Source organism: Corapipo altera, unplaced genomic scaffold (assembly GCF_003945725.1).
Source record: "Corapipo altera isolate COAL_440 unplaced genomic scaffold, ASM394572v1 53, whole genome shotgun sequence".
Taxonomy (NCBI): Eukaryota; Metazoa; Chordata; class Aves; order Passeriformes; family Pipridae; genus Corapipo; species Corapipo altera.
In genome coordinates, this window is record NW_020884900.1 from 8,108,816 (window position 1) to 8,129,359 (window position 20,544).

Below are 20,544 nucleotides of genomic sequence, written 5' to 3' on the forward strand. Positions count from 1 at the left end.
GTGTTTACGTAATTCAAGTTCACTGAAATCCAGTCTTTGGATGCTTTCTGGCAAATTTCTCAAAAAAACTCTTATGAAAAAAAGCTATTTCGAACCATTAAAAAAATGCTGTAACTGGAAGAAAAAGTTGTCCAAGATGCTTCAGAATGTGTATTCAAAACTCTGAATTAGCTATTCAGAGTAAAATTACAAGAGTACTTTGAATCAGTTCCATCATGTAGATGAATATATATTCCCCTAAAGACAGGTAGGTAGGTAGATAGACAGAAAAACAGATAGACAGATAGTTGGATCCATGCTTTTGGGTTATGAATCTAATGTTGTCTAGCAAACACATTTCATATAATGCAACAAATAATAATGGAAAAGGATCAGGAAGCTTTTATTATAGCAGCAGAACCATAAATCATTCAACTAATTAGAAGCCCATTCTTCTTTATTAAAAGAGCTTCAATTAACCTAGCTTATATGTAAAAAAAATATCCAGAGTTTGGAAAAATTGAGAGAAAATAGAATGGAAGCAATGTTGCAGTTTCCAGCAGATACATAAATAGAATTACTTCACACTTTGACATGGTGGTTTGCCATGACATGACCTAAAACTACCTTGACCTCTCTGAAATCAACATTTTTGCATTGAAATGAAACAAGAGACATGCTTGTTTTGATGTATGGTTGTGTGACATATTATAAATATTACATCACATAACCACAGAGGATGTCAATCAATAAAGAATTTTTTCAGAGAGCACTAAATGAACCATGGGTTCTTGCCTCTGAATGGCTCCTTTAACGTACTACTTTTGCTTAAATGATTAATAGGAGACATATTGTCAGAAAACATACTTAAAGTGAAAAACAGTAAACTGTAGAAATATCATTCATTTTTTAAGCAATTTTCTAGTGCACATGTCACATAAATTTACATAGAGACAGCACTATTATATTCTCATAAGCTAGACAGTAGGCATACCTTCCACTTAAGTGTGAAAGCAATGAGAAGATATTTTATTAAATTTAGGCTGTTCTACTTTGTGAAAACCAAAATACTACAAGCTAAACGTGGATTCAAAAGTGGAATTATTAAAAAGTGAAAGTCTGACAACAAAGAAACCCTTCTCAAAAATTTGAAACAAACTAAAAAGTATATGCACATTTGGGACAGCTGTGCTGATGTTTCAAAGTACAGCATTTCCTAGAGCATTGAATTCAAGACACTTCCCAATAAACTTGCTTATATTGTTTTGTATGAGCTCCTACAGCAGAGTTTAGAGTACGTGAAGATAAAATCAGAGTTTTATTATATAAGTCTGAATACTGCAGGTGATTGCTAATAAAAAGCAAGCTCAGGTTGTGCAAGGTTGGCAGCATAGTAACCAGTACTGCTTGGTTCTGACTTGCCTCTGACTGTCATTTTCAACCAATGTGAAAAATGCCAGCACACAAAGACTGAAATAATGTTTCAGGTGCGAGCAAGGAAAAATACCTTTAATGACCTTTTCTTTCTTCATAATCAATGTCTCCTTGCCTAAAGGTTACATCTATTAAAATTATGTCACTTAGCAGATATTCTGTAAGTTTTGGATCTATAGTCATAATCATTATCAGTCAAAAGTTGTTTTTTTTTTTTCCAAAAAACAACCATTGTAATTTTTAGCAACATTTCAGTTGGATCAGTTGTACTTACATATTTTATCAGGCTTTCATATTAAATTTCAGATGACCTTTTGTGTAATCTAGCTCATTAAAATTACATTATAGATATAGTTTGGGGTTTTTTAATTGGAATCTAACTGCTCTGAGTAAGGCAGCACAATAGAGGAGGAGTCCTTCTGTATTAATAGTGCCTTGATAACTACAGTAGAAGCAACTCAGCACCATATCAAATATGAGTAGAAGACAATGCCACCGGCTATCTCAGTGTAGTGATTTTTCTTTTTATTGCCTGTCGCCCTCATTGTATGTGAATGTTGCCTTATCTTGGCCTTAAAGAAGGAAATATGAGCACCCACATTCAGGAAATCCTGTGCACACCTGCTCAACTCCAACATGTGCTATACAGCACTGAAATATTTCTTGAAATAGGGTTCCTGAGAGTGATCTCACTGAAATGGGGTTACTCAAATTCCCAGGTGTTTCATGGCAGAATATGTGACATTGCTTTCAGAAAAGCGTAAATGATTGTTTGAGACTCTGGGCTGACTTTAGTTCAATATTTTTCCAGTAGTAAAACAAAACTGACATGTCTTATTACATCTACAAGCAAAAACACTAACCTGTACCTCTGGTAGTCATCCTCATCCTTTTCTTTGCAGACCAGTTCATTTGGGCAAGCAATGTTTCCAAGCAAACTGAGATACTGTAGTGAGGGCACAACTTCAGCCAAATGGTCCAAAAGGCTTTCTAATTCTGTTATGTGTCAGAGGTTGTGGGTTAAGGATTCAAAGACATTAATGAAAAAAGCATTTAGAGTTGCATCACTGCTGATTTAAACATACATTTCAATAACTGACAATCAAATTTAGTATGGCATTCAGGAAAATGTCACATTAATTGTTCCAAGGGCAAACAGGGATAAACTTCAGTCAGTTTTTTGGCATGGAATGAAAGAATTGGGCTGTTTTGTCATTCTTTTCTCCTCCTTTCTTTCCTAGGTGGTTCACTACAAAACATTAAAACTTTGACAAAATGATGGATGCTGTGTGGTAAAATGGCTAGCAATTGCTGGAGCCATGAAACTTTTCCAGCATGGAAACAAACAGTTAGTTTCACAGCACATTCATCACTAATATATTCAGTCCACTGGAAAATGAGTTTAAAAAAAAAAAAAGAAAAGAAAAAAGAAAAAAATCAAACCACAACAACCCACGCTCACTCCCAGCATATAAATGCTTTGAGTGTCACAGGAACACATTAGTAACCACTCAATTAGTATAAGTCAATTAATGCTTCACTAAGTGCAACTTAAACACTTCATTGTTACAATTATTTTGTATATGAAGCTTTAAAGACTTGGAAAGTGTAATTTTTTGCATTACAATAGCCTTATATTTTGATGTTCATGAGGCTTTTTAACTTAACTATATTCCTTGGAACATAAATAAGGATGATACAATTATGGTAAACCTTCATGAAACAAACAAGCAAACAAAGGTTAAACTATTTTTAACCACTGCAATACTGGAAATTACATCTTAGGTCTAAGCATAACAACAATATTCAACCATTTGCACACTGTCGATTAATCAAATAAACAAATAATTTTGTTACAGTTTAGTTTGACAGTCTCTAAGACTCAAACTATACATTCTTATTTACTTCAATTTACATACAAAGATATAGGTGTGATTCTCAAAAAATATGCCATGTATATGTGTGTACAAAGTTTCCAATATATAAAAATCAACTGACTTAGACAAGAGTAATAATTGTTCAAAACCATTAAAGGACATTTCATTGTTCTGTTTTTATCCTCTCCTTCTGTTAGAGACCACAACTATTGTCACAACTATTGTTTTAAATTCTCAGCTCACTTGTGTTGCTATTATTTATACTTGATTTATGTGTTTCTGTTATCTTTGTTATTTTTGGCTGATGGAATTTACTTTATTTCTCACCCCAATATCTTAAGGGCAACAAAAGCAATACAAAATGGAAACAGCAGCTTTGTTGTTAAAATTGTGGTCTTCCTTTCATAAGCCTGAAATTTTATTTTATTTTCAAACACACATGAAGATCATGCCAACAATTACTGATTCTCATCTACTAAAATCAATGTATCTACACTCACAGTTAATGTTCTGTCCCTTAAGGTCCAAGGAACCATAATCAAATATTCTCCATGAGTAAGAAAAACAAGAGTTTGAAATAAGTTCTATGAATTCATTAAAAAGGTAAAAATGCTAACTTTTAATTTGGCAAAGCCACATTTTAGAATGCTACGTGCCAGTAAGTAATCTACCAGACCCTTAGAAACATTACCTTTTTGTAGCACCATATGATACAGGTCTTTGTGAGCTGGGTGAATTATCAATCAAAATTTGGTGCTAAATGTCATACCTGGACCTCAAGCTCACACATAAACTTTTTCATGGCCCTTTCAGGAAGTATGTGACTGTGATAGGAAGCTCACAAACTGTTTTTCCACAGATGTTCAAGAGAAAAGCTTTTTAAAAGTTTCCTAAGACTGTTAGAGAAGTGCTTGAATCTGGCACCTGCCCTCAGCCAGGAGAAACACTTAACTTCTCACAGTATTACTTGAGTTGCAAAAAGGTTCCCTGAGAGAGTTTACTAATAAAGACAGTTATTTCCATAACACCCAGGAGGTTAGCTACTGGAAGGGTTTGATTGTATATGGTAATTTCCTATCAAAAGGGAAAAAACCCAAAACAAACAACACAAACCCTCCAACAAATTATTCAAAATTTTTGTTTCTTTTATGGATTTAAACATGTAGGATTTTTGCTTGTCAATTCAATAGAGCTTTTTCTTGTATAGAAGCTTTTCTCCCCAAAAGTTTGCTAAATGTGGAGTATGACATGTATTCTAACTCATCTGAACACGCAGACTTCAAGGAAAATATCAAAATGCATTTAGAAACGTAATGAAGAGCAATGTCAGTGTAGATATGCAAGTGTAAGACTGTGCCTCAAAGTCCTAAGGAAAGCAAAAAGAAGAGACACCACTTTCAGCAAGAGTTTTAGGTAAATAACAGGAGCTGATAATCTGCATCTCAAAAATCTAAAACTCCCAAATTTGGAAATTAGTGTCTAGGTTCTAATACCTTGTACCTAAACCCTGAGCACTGATTTTAGGTGCAGAAACACCCCTCTAAAAAGTATCTTGGGCAAGAGATACTTATCATAAATAGTTATAAAGAGTGGTTATATCGCAAATAAAATAATTAATTATTTTCTTTAGGACTTTAACTACCTTTTCTTTTCCCTCTTAAAAAAAAAAACAAAAAAACAAACAAACAAAAAAAAAAAAACAAAACTCAAGGTACAGATTGATTTTCCAAGAAGTCCATTTACCTACCATCACAGTTATTCTTTACAAAGCATGTAGGAAAAGTAAATGTTATCCTGTTCAAATTCTCACGACTAAGTATTTTTCAGAAATCAGTCATAAGTCATGGTGCACTTCTAGTGTACTGTTTAGTTGATCAGCATGTCATATACTTATTTAAATTACAATATCGGAACTATATGATGCCATCAAAAGTATTAAGTCTTTCTAAAACAATGCTAGGAAAATGTGGAGGGATAAAATCAAAAGCAAGTCTGAAATTTTATTGCCAGGTTCCTTTTTTATGGTTTATTGTTGCAGTCTAAGGAGGGTCATACTGGTGCAATCAGAGCCAAAGAGCTGAAAATCCTGCTGTGCTATTTCTAAGACCAATTTCAGCTCCATTCTCTTCAAAAAAGAAAAATCACAATTAAATCCATGGACAGTGCTAGTGAAAATGTATTTACTTATTTAAAGCTCTATGAAAACAGCCCTGGACTGATCTTTCCAAAGTCAGTGTCACTGATCATCAGGTGAATACATAACAGTGATGCCAATACTTACACTAGAGTCCATTGTTTGAAAAATGGTTTAAAGTATCACTGTTATGACAATTAAAGTGCCTTAGTGTGGCAATCCATCTCCTAATTCAAGTGTCATCATTACCAATCCATTAATGCCTCTCTTTCTAACAGATGTTGAGTAAAATAAAAATTTGTATTAATTAAAATTTTAAACTCTTCAGTAATACAGCTCACAAGCTACAACATCAATTCTGGGCAACTATACAACAATGGACCTCTCCAAAAATCTAACCTGGTCTTCATGAACAATGAACAGAAACATACTGGACATAATTTAAAATTTCATCCTCATCAAAATCTTTACTGATTTATTGCACTGTTTCTAGCTTTAAGTTAGGGAAACATTTAAAAGAACTGCGTATCTCTCAGAGATTAATTTTTTAAAACCTCTTCACACTGTTACACAGATATATACACCATACATGCATATTTACAGTAGACTGTTCACAAGTAGACATATGCACAATCATACACAACCTTGTCACTGTATTTTCTGTTCTGAAAAACAAATGCCACCAGCAATTCTGAAACATAGCAACAGAATTATTTGGAAAACATAGTACTATGGTGGGTCTGGTTTAGCTGCAGAGTAATATCATTTTTTTGCAAGTTTTGTGTAACCAAAAATATCCTACAAATAGGCATGTTCTGACTTCTGTTTTCACTCACTGTCTGGTAGCCAAGACTGCTATTTTTGAGGTTCTCCAGAAGGCAAAAGAACAATCAAAAGCCCAAAGCAAATTAGGTATCTCCTAAGAATTAACTGTCAATGCAAGCTTATAACATTTTTGTTTGTTTGTTTTGTAGAAAATGCTTTAACAGGGGTCAAAATTCTAGTGATAGTCAGGACTACGTCCCCCTACAAACCCTTCAAAGACAAGTTCCCAGGAAATACTACATTTAAGTAAGGTCAAAGTTGTAAACTCTTGGGTGGATAGTATAATGTCACTTCGCTTAGTCAACGTTTGGAGAACCTTGCAAGCTGGATCAGTCATTCTGATGCTAAGCTGAGTCTTTTATATTTTTGAGAGATTCACACAGAAACTACTGGATGATGTTGTATGAGCTCCAGTATTCATGATTTCTGTATTCTCAAGAGCTTCTTTAGCTGTGTCCCTCCAGCATATTTCCAGGGTAGAGTAATATAAGGTTTAAGTACTAAGAACTAATGCTGGTCATCCCCAAACTCCATACTATTTCTTCCTTACTGGCATTCTTGGTATAACCACATTCATGGTTGTTCTCAGGAACAACTGCAAGTCAAACCTGTGCAGAAACACCTTTGCTAATGGTTTCTAAATTAATTTATCCTATCCAAACAAACCTATACGTGTTTCTTATCTTACTATGCAATTATTTTGGATATAGTTTGAAGTACGCAAGAAAATCTAGGATTTCTTTCTGTAAACTTTTTGTCTGCTAGCAGTTTTTTACTAGTCACACATTCTGTAAATTTTTTGTCAGCTAGCAGTTTTTTACTAGTCACACATTCAAATATGGAAAAGTAACCACTCCTGTGCTTTTTCTCACTGCTTTCCAAGTTGCTCCACCATTTCCTTTCAAAAAGTTAGTTCACTTCCCAGAGGAGCTGCAGGAGAACTTTTCATATTAAGGAACTTCATTGATTACAGCTTTTGGAAGTCCTTGGAAGCAAAGAGACAAAGTAAAGAGCAATCAGTTTTACAGGGAAAATATTTCTGAAATATGTACATGAGAATATCAGAAATATCACGCAGAATTCCAGACTACCACATAGAAAGACCCCAAACTCTCATTTAAAAATCTTCTGTCAACTAATTATCTGTCATGTAGGTGCTGCAATCAACTTAACATTAAAACAGCTGGATAACACTTCTACCAGAGTCATGAATGAGAAAGGTACCTATATTTATTCCCAGTTGAAACATTTGCTTCAATTAAATTTATCACAAACACAATGTAGCAATCACAAACTATTCTACAGTCAAATAGCCTTGAAGCAGAAGTTACCAATTCTCCTCTGAATGCAGTGTGAACAGATCTTTGCCACCTGAATGCTTTTCCATTAGAATGTGCTAGGTCTTCAAGGTTGGATAACCACAGAAATAGCTTGCAATATGCAAGTATACATCTTACCCTTCCCTATGTGCAATAGGATGTCACACACAGCCATTTGTACGCCACACTCTGGCTTGAACCTTATCTGGTAGGGAGCTAGGACCTTCAGATAAGGCCTTGTTCACTGACTTTGAAAGCATTTTGCTCAAGAAAGAAAGGGCGTGGCATGGATGGTAATTAACTAAATCCATATATCTCATGGAGAGTTTCCTGCATACCAAACACATGGGGAAAAAAATCCCATTCTGCCTCCTGGAGCAGCATTAATTTTCTCTGTGTAGCTGGAGTTGCCAGTGATTTTAAAGATATTTCAGAATCCTGATAGTTCCAAGGCTGCAGATTTGAAGACCAGGTTTCAATGTTGTCAAGTATACAAATGTGAGAACGTTTCTATTCTTGCAATAAAATTACATTTCTAGTTCTCTATAGAGGTCCATCATGAAACCATATGTTCTTTCTCACAAAGATTACTTTTTGTTTAGATTTTTTTTTTAACATTATTCTGTCCAAATGTTGCTCAAGGTTTCCAAGGCATCACAGTCAAGAACAAAGTGGCAGCTCAGGATTTTTAAAAAGGTTTTGATATCTGGAATTGAACTCGTCCAAGCACTGCTGTAGAACAGCACAAGGAATCACCTGGACTGAAGACTACTTCCCTCTTCCACAGATGTTTGGCATCAGGCATTCACATTACTTAATTTTTACTTCAGGCACACTTTATTCCAGAAGAAAGATTTTTGGCTCATCAGGTACAGCAGTTCTCTAACAAGTCACATAGACTTCACTAAATCCATAATTGTGGCATGGAGAACTCAGAAGTATATGCAGGAAGAGTGCTGTACTGAACTGAATTGAACTTAGCTCAGTTCTCTGTTTAGTGGAGATGGGGAACCATGCATTATAGGAGATAATTTGTGTCTTTAATATATTCACTCAATCTACACATCAAATCCTCAGCACTTAACATAATGAGATTCTGTTCAGGCTGGGACTTCTGTGCTTTCAAGCACTTGAGGACAATGTAGAAACAAGCACAGAGGTAGAATAAATTACAATCTACACTTTGCAGGTTAAGCAAATCTCTAACTATTAGAAACCATGACAAGACCTGCGTAAAGACACATTATATCAGAAGTAGCTATTGGTATATTCTTCAGATGAGGTACTCACTATGCTGTTTTCAAAGACTCAGAAACATGTAATCCTTACCTCTGAATCACACTGATAACTCCTCTTGCCACAAGCAATGTATATACCATTATAGGCATTCTGCCCAGCTCTAGATTTCCCACTCTGTCATATGAAATATTTTGGTTTTCCTTTAAACTATTCAAAACCTAGATCTAGATTCAATCATAGAATATGCTGAGTTGAAAGGGACCCATCAGGATCATTGAGTCCAACTCCTGGTCCTGCACAGGACACCCCAAGGATCACACCATGTGCCTGAGAGCATTGTCCAAATGCTTCTTGAACTCTGTCAGGCTTGGTGCTGCGACCACTTCCCTGGGGAGCCTGTTCCAGTGCCCAACCACACTTTAGGTGAAGAAGCTTTTGCTGATATCTCACATAAACCTCCCCTGACGCAGCTTCATGCTGTTTCCTTGAGTCCTGTCACTGGTCATGAGAATGAAGAGACCAGTGCCTGCCTCTTCACCTCAGACACTATGTTAGGAGGGGCCAAATGTTGTTTACACATACAACGTCACACAATAAGTGAACTATGTAAAAGGAGTAGAAAGCTCTTATCAGAACTACCAAAACAAGATATGGATCAAAATGAAGCCATAAAAGGAGAGAAGAGTACACTAATATTAAGAAATACCCAGGAAAGATCTCATATGAGTTTTAAGTTTTACATGGCATTCCAATTTTCATAGGGGTCAGTTTGGATTTTTGTTTGTTTTCATCTCTCTCTCACTCTCCTTATATATGCATAATAATATTCCACCAATTGACATCTTGTTTCAGGTCAGTGTTCCTCGCTCACTTTTGTCCTTTATGTAGTCCTACTGTCATATATTGAACAATCTTTTCTGTATTGTATTTCATTATTCTATTAAATGTACATTTTTTTAACATTTTTCAAAAAATTCAACAGAGAAATAATTCATTAAAGGAAGAGATTCAAGTTCAAATAAGATCTTTTTCAAATATGGCAGTCACATTGAAAAGAAGAATCTAGAAGGTTTCTGCGCTTCTGAAGGCTGATGTATCCTCCCTACAAGAGATCACTGGTGCCTAGGGCTCAAAATGTTAATGATGGACAGTGGTTGGTTTTTCTTCCCTGGGCAGTTTGTAAACATTAGATGCTTTACAAGTACTCCTGCAACTCCTCTATTAAATTATTGGTAGCACACTACAAAATGCATACATTACTTCTATAACCTGGGTAGCTTAATACTCTCAAAGCTCTAACTTCATAGTTTTTAGATTGAATTAAAAAAAATCCCAGGATAGATCAAATCTTTCTTACCATGTTATCATTGATTTTGAGAGCTTACTCACTTGACAATACTATTTTAGTATGTCTGTGAGACTAGCAGGAATTCTTTAAAGATTACCTCTGACAGGATAATTTTTTTTTCTCTGATTTTGTTCACTAAGTTATTATACAATACCCCTTCCCTCCTTTTGGCAAGTGTAAAATTTCTCCTTGACATTCCCTCAAAGGACAAATATAATCACATGTTTTTGGTCTTATGACCAAACTTATATTCCATGGTTTGTAGAAGGAGATATACTGCATCAGACATACCACCACCCAATGTATCACCAAAAATGTTCTTGTTCATTGTTCATCAGTTCAGATTTTACTATGGCACCAAACAATAAAAAATAAAACCAGTCACTCAAATCCAACCCACAGTATCCTACATTAACCATAAATCTAGCCAAATACCTAGTACAGTAACGATGGTTACTGTGCAAGAAACACTCTCGGCAAATTTCCAGGGCTCCAAGAAAAAAAAGTTACTCTGCTGATTTTTATTTATTTACAGAGTCAAAAATAAGTGCAGAAATCGTAGAATCTGCAGTTATTTTTATTCCCCTCAGTAGGAGGATTTTGCTTTAGTAGGAAGTAAATTGCTCTCTGTTTACATTGTCTGTAATAAAAGCCTGCAGTTGAGCAGCTTTGTCCTCACGCTGCAATTACAAGGAGAGGGCTTTAACAGTCTGTGCTCTAAGACTCTGCAGGCCTCAGTTGGCCTTTCGGCCACAATTTGATCACCCTTCTCTTTTGTAAAATCTCATATTACACATGTTCAAATCTCCAGAAGGGTCAAAGTATGGGAAAATTATGTAATAATCAAGTCTATGTCCACAGAACTTGCAGGTAATTAGTTTTTACAGACCACTATCTATAAGTCCACAGACTAGGGGCTCAGATTGAGCAGAGTACTTAGACAAATGCTGAAATATTTATTCTTAATAAACAGAAACAGGCACTAACTTCAGGCATATGGCAAAGTGACTGATTGGTTACGACTGGACTGAACCATACATCAAAATACTTTAATGTATTAAGACCTTGATTTGGATAGTATTTTATATGAATTTATACAGAACTGGAACACCAAGTGACTTGCTTTTAGAGCTGCAGCTGCACAGCAGCTATCAAATTGTGGATATTACAGTTTCATTAAAACAGAGAAAAGTATTAAAATTTTTGTGTGTTTTTTTTAAACTAATTTTATTTTACTTTAATGTTTTAAGAGCTATTTAAAGTATAAAAATGTAACAGCATTTCACTGCACGCTCTATTCCACTAGAGGTCAGCCTGCAACAGAACCCCAAGCAAACACAGGAACTGCTGCACACTGGTAGCACTGACATTATTTTCTTTCTCTATTTTATCTGTTAGAAAGATTTCTTCAGAGCCATAACTTAGATCTCTCACTAAAATGGAGCAACAGGAAGATATAATGGTGCATTTCATTTATGAATGACCTATAATAAATTACTATGAAGTATTCCAGGTGCCAAACGAGAGAATGCTTTGTCTCCACATGAGCTATATTTCACATACTTTAATTTGGCTGACACATAAAACTCATTTGACATTTTGCAGGTATTTCTTTGAAAGGATATTTGGTTCTTGTTGAGCGTTAAGGTATGGAGGTGGGGTAACCTGGGTAACAGAAGGTCATTTCCAAGTAGATTGTTGTCCAGGATCAGCTCTTCCAAGTAACTGAATGTTTTCAGTCCTTCTAGTGACCTGCAAACGACAAAGGCAACAGGAAAAATGATACTCCCCTAAATCAGGGAGGCCATTATGAGCTGAAATAAATATTTTAACCTTCCCTTTCAGGAGTGGGAATAGTTTTGGTTTGGGCCTGTCAGAAGAGTGAATGACAAGCATTAGTGGCAAGGGGAGTGCTGGCACTGCAACACATCCTTCACATGCTGGCAGGATGAAGGATGCGGGTCACTTAGTGAGTAGCCAGGATCCAAAACAAAAGGCTTCAGATATGGGGCCTGCAGGATGAATTTGTCAATGTCTTGTGCCTTCAGGCACCCAGCCTCGCCTGACCCTAACCTCCATTCCCAAGATAAATAACTCTGTCACAGTTCACCTTCATTCCCTGGACACAAATTTAAGTTGTCATCCATCATTTCTGCCAAGAAATATCATACCCTGCTAACAATAATAAATACAACTTCAAGTATCATTTCTTAGCAGTTACCTTACGTGCAATAATAGGAAATGTAGAAGAGGGTTTTTTTCCCCTTTTTATTAACCACTTAATTAGCTTTTTCAGTCCCTGCAAACAAAGTGAAATGTTCTCTACAAAATAAAATGCAGAATTACTCTGGAGAGAAAAGGCATTTGTTTTCTTCTCAGAACTTACTATCCCACTGTCAAGCCACAGGTCAGACTGCAGAGAGTAGCTTTAAAAAGGAGCATTTGACAACATGGCAGTGAAGATGATGACTTGTAAATAAAAAACATTCTGGTGGTATTCATTCCTCCGATAGCAAAGTACAAGGAAAAAAAAAAACAACTAAAAAAGAACATTTCAGTACCTTATTAAGACACCTATTCCAAGCTTGATTCTTAATGCTTGCACATTCCAACAGTAAAAAAAAAAAACCAAAACCACACATTAATCAACTAAGACACATGATATACAAAGCATACGCACAGACACGCATTCACAGCTAATTCACCTACCAGATACCTAAAGATATGCTGAGATTGCATGAGTTGACAGCTGATCTACTATGCCTACCAGTGGAAAGATCATCACTGTATCTCCCGGCTGTTTTTTAAAATGTGATGAATAAGGGAGATGCAGTCTATACTATTTATTCAGTTAGCAATGACATTTATACTGAGGGGATTTCCCCACCCTCTCCCTAGTTTTTGGCAAAGATCAAAATGTCCCTGTTAGAATGTTCTACAGACCCTACTACTGGAGGAAAACACAATTATTAGAAAGTATATGGGTTTCAAATTAGACAATTTAACATTCATCTGTACAACAACAACCAGATCCAGCTTTTGTAGATACAACTTACTAACAACTTATAGATCACAGTCAGAGGGTTCAAGCAACAGAAAGAAATCAAGTCTGTGACCTTTACACTGGGTACTGTACACTAAACTATGAATATTCAAGTAACATTCGCACAACACTGAAGCAGTGTATTTCAGTCCAAGGACTCTAAAGCGCTCACAGTCTCTTGACTTGAAAGGGAGGTACAACTATTACTAATGACATTTTGATGCAGGGCAGTCAGACTTGAGGAAAATTTGCCATGTCTATACCCTATGGCCCATCTATTTTGTTACAACGCCTTCAGACTACAATTTCTGAAGCTGAAAAAATAAAAGCCTCTATTATAAACATTATACTGAAACAATCACCACAGTAAGAGTAACACTTTTTGCACTTGCCTTTAATAAGCAATTTAAAAAAAAAAACAACACCTCAATTCGGCCTACATAAACTGTACTCCATTAAGAGCTGTGCTAGCATGCTGCACTGAGCTAGCTAGTTCAGCAAAAGGTTGCAACAGACTTGGTTTTGCCAAATTCAAGATCAGAGGAGAAATCAGCAAACATCTGAGACAGTGCTTTCCCCCAAGTACCTTTAAAAGGCAAAATAACCCAGAGGAAGTAGCAGTGAGTTTATGGAGCTGTTATGAGTTTTCATTTCAGTTTGACAAACCTAGTTTAGCAAATTCCCCTTAAATACTCTTTATTATATAAATAGTGGATTATTTCCAAACCTCACTTTTCAATGTAGGACTTTGACTTGCCAAAAGAGTTCAGAGAAGGCCACCTCCTTGTCAGCACCACAGAGCCTTATGGGATGTTAATAGGTCCTTTGTGAAAAAACACTGCTTGGGCTCTGGTCAGTGTCAGCATCAAAATACACATTGTTCCTGAGTTATGTTATGCAAATATAATACTCTTATCATGAGAATCAGCAAATGGTTGGCAACTGGCAAGGAGAAGAAAGCACACATCCAAAACTGCTGCAGGGGAGGCATAAAACAAAATGACAAGCCATGAAGTGGGACAAAAGGCCTTGAAACACTAGAGGGAGTTGCCTATTGAAACAGCCTTTCTTTCACAACCCTGGGCTGAACACAAGGGTACTAGTTTCATAGATAGGCAGAGAAAAGTGTGCGCAAATCTCCTTACACCTGTCTGGTTTTGCTAATTTTTGCCATGTAATGTTATTAGCTGCTCAGTTAAAAAGGAGCCATGTTACACAGGGGGTTGCTTATAATTGCTGTTTTCATGTCATCAGAGCAGTGTGCACTTGGTGATTTAATCACCTAAATTCAGAGTCCAGGGAGATGGGAGGGGTTGCCACAGTACAGAGAGAGGATGTAGCCATTAATATAAATTTACAGATATATGTTAGTTTGCTATTCATGAAATTCTTTGTTTCATCTTATCCAGAAGGAAATAAAAGTGTTTGCTATCATTCAGTGATTACAGCTACTGAATTCTAGGCATCATCTCCCATCATGATATATAAGAAAATACTGCCCAGCAGTTGTACTCCAAAATGTAAAAGTTTTAAGTACAATCCCCATGATAGATTTATGGTACAAACTTCAGCAAGTCCCATAACTTCTGTGAGCCTCAATTTCCCATCTGCACATGGCGGATAAGAAAGGATTGCAATTGGGAATTCATATACAGAAAACATTTTTGAGAAGCTGAGACAGAAATCAGCACAAAATACTATCATTTTTATTTTTAATGAGGATGAGAGTAATATTAATATACTCCAAATATTTCCTTATGAGCCCATTACAAAACAGGAGAGGAATGTGTATATATACACAGCATAGGAAGGACACAAACAACCCAAGAGAGGAGTATAAAAAGAGGGACATCCCTTAAGAAAGAGAACCAGTCTAAAATTAAATCTGAGCTGTTTTCTCATAGTTCACGGCATTAAAAAAATGTCTTTCCATATTAGTATATTAAAAAAAATGCACAATCTTACCACAACAATACAACCAGCACTGAAGGGCCAGTGGCAAGTAGTTGTTTGCCCTACTTTAAAAAGGCTAATAAACATCACTAAGGTGGATTGCAGGGTTGCTTGTCCCAGCTCTAACGTCATGAAAGCTGCCCATTATCTCACCCACAGGTACCGTCTCAGTTACCCCATTGCAGGGCTCACACTTTGCTCCCAGAGGAGAGCAAGTGCTGCCAAGGGATTTCCATTGCAATTTTCAAAGTCATATCAAACCGACAAAACATCACAACGTATTCAGTGCCGCCTCATTCAAACAGAAAAAACTTTAAGTTTCCACTGTAATTAACCCTATCCTCGTTAAGATAATTATGATCAAGCTCCCTGTCACAGCTAATATCACAGCATCATTGCCTATGGCTCACGCTTTGCCCTCATTAGCTTACAAAAACACTGCGTTAAACAGGAAACTGACTCCCTCTGCAAAACGACTTAAGATGTTCTGTAAGCAGACAGTAAATAATCCTTTAGAATATAAAGGTCTCAGAAATGTCATTTTATCCAAGTTCTTTGGCTAATCAGTATGATTTCTTCCAGCTTTCTTTTCCATAATTCATTCATGGTTTGTAAAAAGTTTTAATCATAAAGGAATGTCACGACAGAAATTTATTTTTTTTTATATGTGTATGCATGGTAATTGTCAACTACACTATTTCATGTGGTCCCTCTGACCTGACAGGGATTTGGTTACAATGCAAGTAAAAAGCAAGTCTTCATTTTGGTAATATTTGACAATGAAAATATGACATTTTATAAATGAAAAAAAGCAGAACCCTCTCATGTAATAGACAAACCTTGGTACTCTGCAGTTGTCCTTGTCCAGAAGAACAAGCTGCTCAGAAGCATATGCTAAAAAAGAAGTATTCCCCACATTTTATCCCACCCCTCTATTAATAAGACAGCTGCCTCATATCTAATTGACTTTTTCCTCCTGTTTAACAGGAAAAGAGAGAGCAGTTAACAATATGTAAATGAGAGAGTTTGGGTTTAGCCTTGAAATTGATTTGCACTTTGTTGAGAAGAGATAGCCATTAGCAGAAGTTAAAGATGGAGCTGTTACAAAACAAGAGCTTTTTAAAATACCTTTTTTCTTGCCTTTAATGTTTTAACAGATTACAGGAGAGCAGAATCAACATGAGAACCCTTGTACTAGATAATTTCAGTATTTAAATAGAAATGCAAATTCTATTTCTCCAGCACCTGCCAGCCAAGGAGCACAAAGCATTTTTTTTAAACATTAATGAATTACTTTTCAAAAACCTGCTGAGCTTAAAATTCCATTTTGTAGTAAAGCAGAGAGAGGTTAAGTGACTAACGGAAGGTGACCTCCAGCAATTTTCTATGAGACAAGAAATAACACCCAGAAGTCTTGACTTCTAGTCCTTTGACTTAACCTCACCAAAATAAAACAAAGAGTAATAAATATGTTAATATATATATATATATATATGAATCAGGCAGACAAAGTACAAGTAAAGCATCAAAAAATGATCCTGCAGTATTCAAAAATAAATGCTTCCCCCTCCCCCCCTCAGTTCTACGTAGGGTTTATTCACAGTTTTCTGCATGATAATAGATCCAGAAAGAAAACAGAATGAAGTATTTAGTGGACAGATCTGACATGACTTCTGGACCAAGGCAGAACACCAGGAAAAAAAAAGCACCCCAGTGAAAGTAAAGAACTTCCAAAATTTCTAGTGTGGGCCAGGGCCCAGGTTAGAGTAGACAAGTCATAAAACACGAATCATGAAATTCTGTTCAATGGATAACAAGGTTGTCAGTGTTTTGAAAACAAGAAATGCTTTGTTTTGTCTACTATCAGAGGGAATGTTAGTATTTTGCAGGCTGTCTAGAGGTAGAATTTTGCATCACTTTCAGTCACTACATTTCCATCTTTCTGTTAGTAAACAAAATATCTGTAAGTAGCTATTTGAATAAAACTTGAGTCAATGCTATGAATATGGTCAGCAAAAGAGAAAATGGAAATAAATGAATGAGCAGTACCATTGAATACCTACGAAAAAGAGATCTCCACAAGAAAAGATTAAACTTTAGTTATGAACTGGATCTACAATTAGTTTCTGAATCTTTTCACATAAAGGTCATACTTAACTTCCAGATATATAATAAAATAAATATCAATCCCTTGTTTTTCCCATTTTCTTATACACTGGAAGCATACAAGACTACATAGGACACCGTATTACCAGAAAGATTGGGATGAAAACATCTCGCACAACTAGAGCTACGTAAGCATATTAAAATGGCAGCGATTCATGAAAACTCAGAATCTTCTTCTGGTTTTTAATAGTCTTGTTCTGAGTCTTACCCAACAAATTCCATTGCTTAAAAAAAGAAACCCAAACTTCTCCACCCTTACAAGTCACCTCCCACCCCAAAACCCCAAAGAAAACAGAAGCAAAAATAGAGTCAATAAACAGATAGATAGAGATGAGCCTTTTGAATTCTAAAAGTTAAGTTCACAACATTTCAGACCCATTACTACCAATTATAAAACAGAAATGCAGAATTTCTTGAGAGAGGGATTTTGCTATTAAGCAGCAGTTCCTCAAATGATGACATTATCTGAAAAGTAACAAATCTACAGACGCCCAGTTATTCATAACTCCTTACAGGCAGAAAGAAAAGATGGGCACTTCCAGAAGGTGCATCAGACCTTCAGGTGAGGCTCAGTGAAGCACATATATTTGGGAGGGGTGAACACAGCCTATTTGTCCAAAATCTTGCAATGAAATTATAGAAGAATATGCAACATTAAGGTAAAAAAACCTGTTAGAGCTGTCCCCCATAGGGGTGGATTATTTAGCTGGTGAAATAAACCACAAATCCCAATTACAGCTTTCAGTAGTTCACAAAAACATATTACAGTCAACCATTCAGTCATTCAACCACCATTCTCTCCTACCAAGACTCTACTAAAAAAACCCACAAACAACAACAACAAAAAAATACCAAAAAACAAAACACACACACACACAGAGAAATAAAAGAAACAAATGAATAAAAAAAAGATAATTTTGTAACTAGTCTGACTGTGATGGGTTCAATTTCTTTTCTAATGAACTTCTTAAAGTCTCAGATTTCACTGTGTATATTTAACACACCTCTGCTCAAGAGAAGATCCCATTAATACAGCTCAAGCTTTATCCTTCATGTTAGACTTCTTTTTGCTTAAGTTTTCATATTACATTTCTAGGATTAAACATGCCAAGATTTTATATGATATTACTGTTACAATCTTGTTTAAATTTAAATAAAATTACAATCAGTGTACTATAGCCTGTGGCAAGGCAGTTTTTATGTAAGCCATATAAAATATTTTAAAATAATACAAAATGGATCAGAAAATGAGCTCTTAGTCATCTAGTCATCAAATAAGTACCATATAACAAAATACAGTCGGCAAAACAGTGCTAAGAATTATCAAGCATAGAGCAAGTGACTGTATGCATTCATAGTTTGTCAAAGGGTGTTCTGGAAAAAACATCACCAGTAGTTCAGTGGATGCATCACTTCTCTAATATTTCTAAGTATGGATTTTAACATTCTTCTGCTAATATTTCTTGAAAGTATTTGATGAAGAATAATAAGGTTAGAGGACTTAAGAGAAAAACTTGGATGCAAGTCTCTTGTTTTATTTGTCTTTTTTCCCAATCTTAACATGGATTCAGTCCTAGTAAAACAAACAGCATTAAAAAAAAAAAAGGTTACTGCCATTTCCTGAACTTGAAAGAATTCAATTAATTAAGTATTACTGATTAGAAATAAAGAAAGAATATGTCAGGGTTTACCAAACCTCCCTGTTTAAAAAAAAAAGAGCAAACAAACAAACAACCCACAAAGAGCTAAAATCCTGCAATGTATTTATTCTTAAAAGCTCCTCTCAGCTCCATGTGCCAAGTGAAGAACCTATTTATAAACCGCCTAAAAAACAGTATTATAATGGAAATATGAGGAAATTCAAGTGCAAAGGCAGTGCCATAATGAAAGCTTTACTGTATCTTGGATCAATCTGTCACTCTGCAATTCAGATAGTAACTTGACCCCTCCCCTTTTTGCACAGAGAAGTGGGGGCTAACAAGCCTGTAGAGTGAGTAGAGTAAAGCCCATTTCGACTACCAGAGTTCAGTGAGAAAGGGGAAAAGAAAAGTAATTTTTCTCCCATCTTCCACAACAACCAAGGCTGAGGATTGACAAGCAAATTGACGCACTGCTCAGAGGGCAAAAGATAAATGTTTGATGAATTGGCCATTGCTGGAGGAGTGATGGGCTTCATATGTGCATAATGGACTAGCTGCCGTTCAATTCAGATTGCCTGCCAAGATAAGAAACCATAATGAATGGACCAAGCACAGCCTGTGCCATAAGAAAGTATAATCTGACTAGTTTTAATAAACTTAATAAAAAAGATGAAGCAGAGAGAGGCAAGGGGACTGGCCTTTGTGACCAGCTATAAGAGGTGAGAACGACTAATAGACTGCTTTAGCATGATAGCAGAGAATTGTTAATGGACATAACGCTGAATCCCTTGATGTTAAAAAATATCTTTAGAACAACTTAAAATGACAGGGATCTACATAGGTGCACACCACAGACACTGTAGTACTTGTTACACAGTGTATGACTCCCATTTATTTATTATTTCCTTCTGCTATCTACCCTGCTCTGTCTCCATACCCTCCTTTATCACCTCTTCGTGGTATCTTAGCCTGTGCCCAGATCCACACAATACACCAACAGTTTTTACCAACAACTCCTCAGAATCAAAATATCCCTCTAATGGTAACAAAACAGAATTTATGCTCAATTTCCAACAGAAAGGCCTTGGCTACACAACTGTATCGCTAACTTTCATTGCCAGTGGAGAAATATTTTCTTACCATTATAAGTGTTCACACTTGCTACAACTTTATTTGCTTCTGAAAACTGTTTCCACCAAAGATGATGAATTTGCCAGTACAGTTACAGTAAAAAGACCCAAACCCTTTATAGCACAGACAAGACTAAGTTGCCAGCAGTAGTCCTTTTGGTCTGGGATTTGCTACGATGGATACTGTTCCCCATCTGTACCCATAACCTCTAAATTTTGACCTTATCCAGCACCAATCAGCACTATGAAAAGACATCAAAAATGAAAAAAAACCTCTCACAGTATTTTACTGTATATGGTTATATAGCAGTGGAAAGTCTGGTAATCACCACCATTTTCATGGTGAGTAGTATATACACACAGAGCCATTTTTGCTTTTCCTTTCTCATTATTTAGCCACATGAATAACAGTGGTTCACTTTCTGAAGTTTACCGGACATTGAGACCTGAATCTATG

General features: G+C 35.9%; 1 protein-coding gene across 3 annotated transcripts in view; it reads right to left on the reverse strand.

Annotated features, from left to right (window-relative positions):
* Window positions 1-20,544, reverse strand: part of LRMDA (leucine rich melanocyte differentiation associated) — a 643,108-nt gene that overhangs the window by 281,752 nt on the left and 340,812 nt on the right. For 2 of the 3 annotated variants that reach the window (XM_027649409.1, XM_027649411.1), the window contains exons 3-4: window positions 11,781-11,907; window positions 2,277-2,416 (exon numbers count right to left, since the gene is read on the reverse strand). In XM_027649409.1, coding sequence (XP_027505210.1) covers window positions 2,277-2,416; window positions 11,781-11,907 — 267 coding nt within the window. The remainder of the gene's footprint in view (window positions 1-2,276; window positions 2,417-11,780; window positions 11,908-20,544) is intronic. The other variant, XM_027649410.1, reaches the window with a different exon arrangement.